Source organism: Merops nubicus, unplaced genomic scaffold (genome assembly GCF_000691845.1).
Source record: "Merops nubicus isolate BGI_N331 unplaced genomic scaffold, ASM69184v1 scaffold41798, whole genome shotgun sequence".
Taxonomy (NCBI): domain Eukaryota; kingdom Metazoa; phylum Chordata; class Aves; order Coraciiformes; family Meropidae; genus Merops; species Merops nubicus.
Genome location: NW_008624514.1, coordinates 1 through 6361, shown reverse-complemented (window position 1 = coordinate 6361; position 6361 = coordinate 1). Strand labels below are relative to the sequence as shown.

Here is a 6361-nt window from a genome sequence, read left to right as displayed (position 1 = left end):
CCCTCAACTATGCAGGTCCTGCCAGCACGGCACCCTCCTGGGGCTCGGGGGGGTTTGGGGAGAAGGACCCTGGGTCAGGCCGGCGCTGCCAGCTCTGGCACCGGGCCAAGGACCGAGCCAGCAGCACGGTGTCACCCAGCAGTGTAGGAACTTGGCTGGCCAGCGCAGAGGATGGATGGGGGGAATGGGATGCCTCGTTGTGCCTTCTTTAGATAATTGAGGCTCTACGTGCAGGTTTGGTTTTGAGTCATGGGGGCACTTCCCAGCCTGACCTTGCTGGCCTTTGGAGACTCAGACACCCTCCTGGAAAGCTACCTGGCTATCTGCAAAAAGCAGGGTGTGCGGGGCAGTGTGCTGGGGGTGGTGCTCCTGCCCCTCCCCAGGCAGAGCCGTGGTGGTCTCTGGCTGATGCCACCTGCAGCTCCCTCACTCAGTGGGGAGAGAGCTCAGCATGCTCCTCCCTGTTATCTCCAGCAGCAGGACACTATTTCCCAGCAGCATGGTCCCCTCCCCTGAGAGCTGGTGCCCAGGGCTCCATGTGTGCTGGCACCTCTGAGGCTGCAGCAGAGCATCAAGATGGGTCGACCCTGCCCAGTATCACTGCCTGCTCCAGCACGGCCCAGCTGCAGCAGCTCCGTGTGGTCCTGATGGTCCTTTTGCTTCTCTCTCCAGGAATCATCGACCTGTCCCAAGTGCCACATCTGCCTGTCCTGGTTCCCCCCACCCCTGGCACCTCTGCCACCACCATGGACCGCATCACCTACATCCCCGGGCCCCCCCAGACCTTCGGCAGCCGGCACAGCAGCTCCCCGCTCTCCCCAGGTAATGCTGCACATTGCTTCTCCTGGGGATAGCAGGACTCCCATAACGAGTTCAGGGCTGTGAGCTCAGATTGTTGGGGAAGATGGGGGGAGCCCAAATTCATTCTCACTCGGGGATGAGCCCACTGGCTCCCTCAGACCAGCTCCTCTGATCCTACTTGTTGGGGGCTTCCTTGCTTTTCCCCCTTCTTTCCCAGCATGGCAGCTGGTGAGCAGCTTGGTGGAAGGTCATACCCCAGAGCTGGCACTGATGCAGCTGCTGTGTGATTCACCTGGGTTTGGTCACACTGGTTGCCCCCATCTGTCAGGCTCCAGGTGACCTTGGATGGAGCTGTTCCCTCTCTGTTCTGCAGACACCGGGATGTGAAGAGCAGGAGGTGTTCCCTGGGGGGAATCGTCGTGTCCTCAGCCCTTTCACTACCTTTCGGTTGGGTTTCAGGAGGCCCCACACACATGACCAAACAGTCGGGATCGTCTGTGTCGGAGCGGGAACGGGAGCGAGAGCGGGAACGGGAAAGGGAGCGTGAAAAATCCATCCTAGCATCCACCACGGTGGAGCATGCACCCATCTGGAGACCAGGTAGGCTGGGGAGGGGCCTGGCACCACGCCTTAAGGCCCGTGCTGGGTGGAGGTAGGGTTGAGGCTACAAAATGAAGAGCTAAAGCCCTTCTTTGCATTTTCCCCCAGGTACGGAGCAGCCCAGCAGCCGTTCGTCCTCACACTCTCACAGCCACCAGCACTCTCCTGTCTCGCCCCGCACGCACGAGACCATCCAGCAGCGCCCCAGCGTGCTCCACAACACAAGCATGAAGATCATCTCCTCGGAGACCCCCACCCCTTCCGTCCTGCGGTACGTCCCCTGGCCCCAGTTCCAGGGACCCCTGCACCGGCATGACTGTTATCAATGAGCATCACACGGGGCACCTCTGGGATGGAGAAAGGGTTGTTTTGGCCTTTGGTCTCAGCAGGAGCAGGACTGGGGCTTACAAGGAAGTTGTGGTGAGGAGAGACAGATTTTTGTGCCCAATGCCTTCATTTTTCCTGGTGGCTTTTCCTGACACCAGGAAGGAAAGCAGGAGCATCTCTGTGCCCAAATAGAGATATCGCTTCTCTTGCTGAAAGCTGCCTGGTGGCAGCGTTATGTAGGTCTCTGGGACCTGCCCATGGGTTTTATTGTATCCCTTTAGGCCACAGCCAGTACCCCACGGCCAGTAACTGTGATGGAGTCTCCATCCAAGCACCCCTCATCTGCTCCAGCATGGGCCAACCCTATGCTCAGGAACCCTGTGAGGACCTTGGCCAGGCAGGGCTGAACTAGGGCTCTGGTAACAGCACTCCCCTTTGTCCAGGTGCTTCTCTCATCTTCACCTCATCTTCGTTTGCCTTCCAGATCCTCCTCCACCACTACCACGTCACCAATCCGCTCCGCCGCCTTCCCCTCGGCCTCCACCCTGCGCTCCTCCATCAGTGGGGCAGACGGCTACGCGGCCCCGCTGGACCCGGCCGTCCTGCAGAAAGAGGCCTCGAGGGCACGGGAAGCCAAGGCTGAACGAGCCCAGACTGACAACAACGTCTTCACCTCAAAGCTGCCCAGTGGGGCCAACCTCGAACAGTCGCCTTCGCCCATCAAAGCCATGGAGTCAAGAGCTTTACCCGCTTCCGGACCCGGCTCTTCTCATCACTATAGCAGAGGACAGGGGAAAAGCCAGCAGCACCATCACCCGCTGGACCAGCAGCACACAGCCTCGGGCCCCGAGCAGCACAGTAGAGAAAAGAGTCAAAGTAAACCCTTTTCAATGCAGGAACAGGAGCTCCGAGCACTCGGTAAGACCACCACGACAGCGGCCAACTTCATAGATGTGATTATCATGCGCCAAATGTCTCGCGATAAGGGGCAGCGAGAAAGAGGCTCGCTGAGTAACGACTCTGCTAGTGATGGTAAGAAATTGGAGGGGAGAGGTGAGAGAGCTGTGGCCTGAAACCCATTTTATTTCATTATTCCTTATTTTCAGTTGCACGTTTTGGCTATTGGCTTCATCAGCTCCCTGAGTGTGCTTGTCCCTCTGCTTCCCGGTCGTTGTGTTACTCCAGGCTTTTTTATTTGTGTGCGTTTTAAGGATCTTCTCTTCTCCCACCCTCTTTTAGTTTTTCCCGTTGCCAAGTCTTGTTTTGCAAACGTTCAGTTCCTGGTATTGCTTTTTACAGACAATAGCAATTTGCTAATTCTGATTTCCCCATCATTAGAAATTCCCAGGCAGGCTCTAAGGAACAGTTGTGGGTAATAAATCAAACGAGCGAAGCAGAGAACCAGGAGTGTGAGCAGGACAGGGCCAGACACACACCGCCCTGCTCGTGGTTGTAGCACTGAGCGTGCAGGATCTCAGAGGGCTTTGGGGTGCTGCACGATGCAGCTCGGGTGGGGTCCCTTCATTTGGGGTGACCTCACTCAGGGTCCCATTGCTGGGTGCTGCGCAAGAGGTAACGTGGACATGGCTGTCGAGGGACCACTCAGCCCCACCATGCTCAGCAGCTGTTTCTGGAGCAGACCACGGCAACCACCCAGCAGCAATCTTGTGCAGGACACAAAAGTGTCTCCAGAAGAAAGTGCAGGGAGAGGGCTGGATTCAAAGTCTGGATCATTCTTGTCGGGACCAGCCTTCACCCAGAGCATTCACCCAGGCTTCCACCAGCACGGAGAAGCAACAGGCAGCCCGTGGGGATTTGATGGGGCCCTGTCTTCAAGTTGAGGCATCTGCCTTGGCCATCAGCACTGAGGGTTGGTCCCCAGCTGCAGGGTGCCTGCCAGATTTGCCTGCAGCGGGCAGTTTCTAGGAATGGAGCACTAGGAGTGTGAAGGTCTGTGGAGGCAAAAGTCACGAGTGTTGCCAAACGTCCATAGCTGCCAAGAGGCAGCGTGTGCCTCGGCCAGGACTCCCTCCGTCCTTCACCTCTGGCCTGGGGAAGCATAACCTGCCTGTGCCTCAGTTTCACCTCCCTGTTGAAAGGTAATAATGAGTTCCTCATTCCAGCTCAGCGTGCTTTGATGCAGCTGGAGTCCGTGCAAAGGGCTTCAATGGCAGAGAAAGGTCAGGATACCTTTTTGTCCCTGCAGTGTGCGAGTCTGGTGTCTTCCAAGCAGGACCTGGAGTCTGCAGGGCCTTGTACCCTGCTGTTGGCCATGCTGGACTTGGGGGTTTTTCTTTGTAAAGCACTTGGAGACCTCTCTTGTGGATCCACCTCCACTCCTGCAGAGCTTTGCTTTCCCTCCTGGCATAGTGAGGGGTTTATTTTTCTGTTTCAGTAGGTGGGAGAAAGGAGAGGATTATGTTGTGAACCTGAAGGGGTGGTATTTGGTTCCTCATTCTCTTGATGTCACCATGAGCTGCTGAGTGTCCAGCTCAGCAGGACTGAGACATCACCTCTTTACTGCAGCTGTCACCACAACTGGACATCAGAGGTGGCTCCAGGGGTCCCTGCAGTATGACCTGCTAGGTCTACCCTCATCTTTTTTCTCCCTTTGCTGAGTGTGTGACTACCTGTGAGCGATGGTTGCCACAGCCCTAGGGAGAAGCCAAGCGAGCTCCTGGTTTTAACCCCCTTCTCCCATTTCCTCAGGCTTCCATGGAGGCTACAGCCCTGAGCGGATGGAAGCAGTGAGTCCCGTGAGCTCACCCACACTGTCCCATGAGAAAGGGGCCAAGCTGCTGCAGGATGTGGAGAAGGGGCACCTGGAGCATGACCTGAGGCAGAAACAGCAAGGTGAGGGCAGGGGCTGGCGGTGCCGGCGGGCACAGCAGAGTCCAAGCTGGCACGGGGGATGGCGTTGAAGGAAGGGGACACAGAGGTCACCTCACACCTGCTCTCTTCTTCATGGCCCTCCCAGGCTCGCTGAAGGCCTCGGCTCCTGAAGCAGCCCACCTGCAGCACCTCCGGGCGCCCGACTCCCCGCCCCCCGGCCCCAGTGCCAGCCCCTGCAGTCCAGCCAGAGCATCAAGGGCATGAACCAGCGGGTGGTCACCCTGGCCCAGCACATCAGTGTAATTAACCTCCTCCTGGCTTCCCCCTGGGGCTCCGGGGAGGAGGGAGGAGCTGATACGAAATATAGATGTGGTGCTGAGGGATGTGGTTTAGTGGCACTGGGCAGTGCTGGGTTAGTGGTTGGACTTGGATGATCTTAAGCATCTCTTCCAACCAAAGCAATTCTTTGATTCTGCATCTGGTGGGGAAGGGCTGGGAGTGGTGCTGTGGACCTCAGCACCTCTCACTAGGGGCCAGAGGGAGCCAGGTGCATCAGGTGTGTTCAGCACATGTTTGCATCCCCAGCAAGCCCACCACGAGAGCTGCTGCAAGCAGGAGGCAGAAGCTATGTCCCCGCAGGGACAAACCAGCCTAACTCCCTCCTGCCTGGCCCTGTCTTTAGTCGAGCCCAGCAAAGTGAGAGGTAGAAACCAACTCTATTTCTGACTCAGCTGTTTCTTCTAGGAGGTCATCACGCAGGACTACACACGCCATCACCCACAGCAGCTCAACTCCCACATCCAGACCCCCGTGTACTCCTTCCCCGGGGCCGCGTGCCCCGTGCTGGACCTGCGCCGCACCCCCAGCGAGGCCTATCTGCAGCAGCAGGAGCACGTGGCCACCTCCAGGATCTCCCCACAGAACGAAGGTGGCAAAAGGTGAGCTCGGGGACACCAACCAAAGCTGGCGTGGTGGGTTTCTGCCCGCCCACTGTGCCAGTCTTGAGCTCAGACCAACCAGGGCTTCCCAGGGTGAGGAGCTGGTCAGGTGCCTGTGGTTACATGGCACCCCGGTGAGGAGGTGCGTAGGGAAGGCTGGCACTTGGTGTTACTGGGTTTGTGCTCCCCAGCTGGGTGCTTGTGTGGATTGCTTGCTTACACAGCCCACAGTGTCTAACTGCTTTCTGATCAGGGTGATTTTCCTCTGCCGTGGTGCCTCTTGCTGTCCCCGTTGTCCTAGAGATGTTCTCTAGACCCCCTTAGAGTTTGTGCATGATCCTGTTCCCAACCTGACCAATGTCACAGAATAGTTTAGGTGGGAAGGGACCTCTTGAGATCATCCAGCCAATGCCCTGTGCTCAAGCAGGGTCAGCTGAAATGGGTTGTCCAGCATTGTGACAGGTTGGGCTTTGAATTGTCTTTATCTCTTTGAATACCTCTTCAGCACCTCTCTGCCCAACCTGCACTGGCATTTGAGCACCCTCACAGTAAAAAAGTGGTTTCTTGTGTTGAGGTGGAATTTCATGTGCTTTGGTTTGTGCCATTGCCCCTAGTCCTGTCACTGTCCTCAGTCCCTCACAGGTGACCTGGTGCAGTGACCTTTCAGACCACAGGTGGTTCCAAAACACCCAAAGCAGCACGTTTTCCATGGGTTCAAAGTTACTTTTGTCTTCACCTTTCTCAGTGAATCAGAAGCTTGTTAGACAAGCGCCCTGTCAACTGCAGCTGTCCCCCTCAGGCACCACTTTTAAAGTCCCTTGGCAACCCTTGTGCTGACACGGCCGGGTCCCTCGGGGCGGGTG

At 57.1% G+C, this 6361-nt stretch overlaps 1 protein-coding gene across 1 annotated transcript in view; it reads left to right on the top strand.

Moving 5' to 3' along the window:
- LOC103777829 (nuclear receptor corepressor 2-like) overlaps positions 1-5502 on the top strand; it is a gene marked incomplete at its 5' end in the record, with an annotated part of 13364 nt that extends 7862 nt beyond the window's left edge. Inside the window, 8 exon segments of the mRNA XM_008945390.1 lie at positions 673-822; positions 1261-1401; positions 1510-1672; positions 2213-2646; positions 4438-4581; positions 4706-4761; positions 4764-4859; positions 5305-5502. Of these exon segments, the coding sequence (XP_008943638.1) occupies positions 673-822; positions 1261-1401; positions 1510-1672; positions 2213-2646; positions 4438-4581; positions 4706-4761; positions 4764-4859; positions 5305-5502 (1382 nt within the window).
- Positions 5503-6361: the final 859 nt, after the last annotated feature.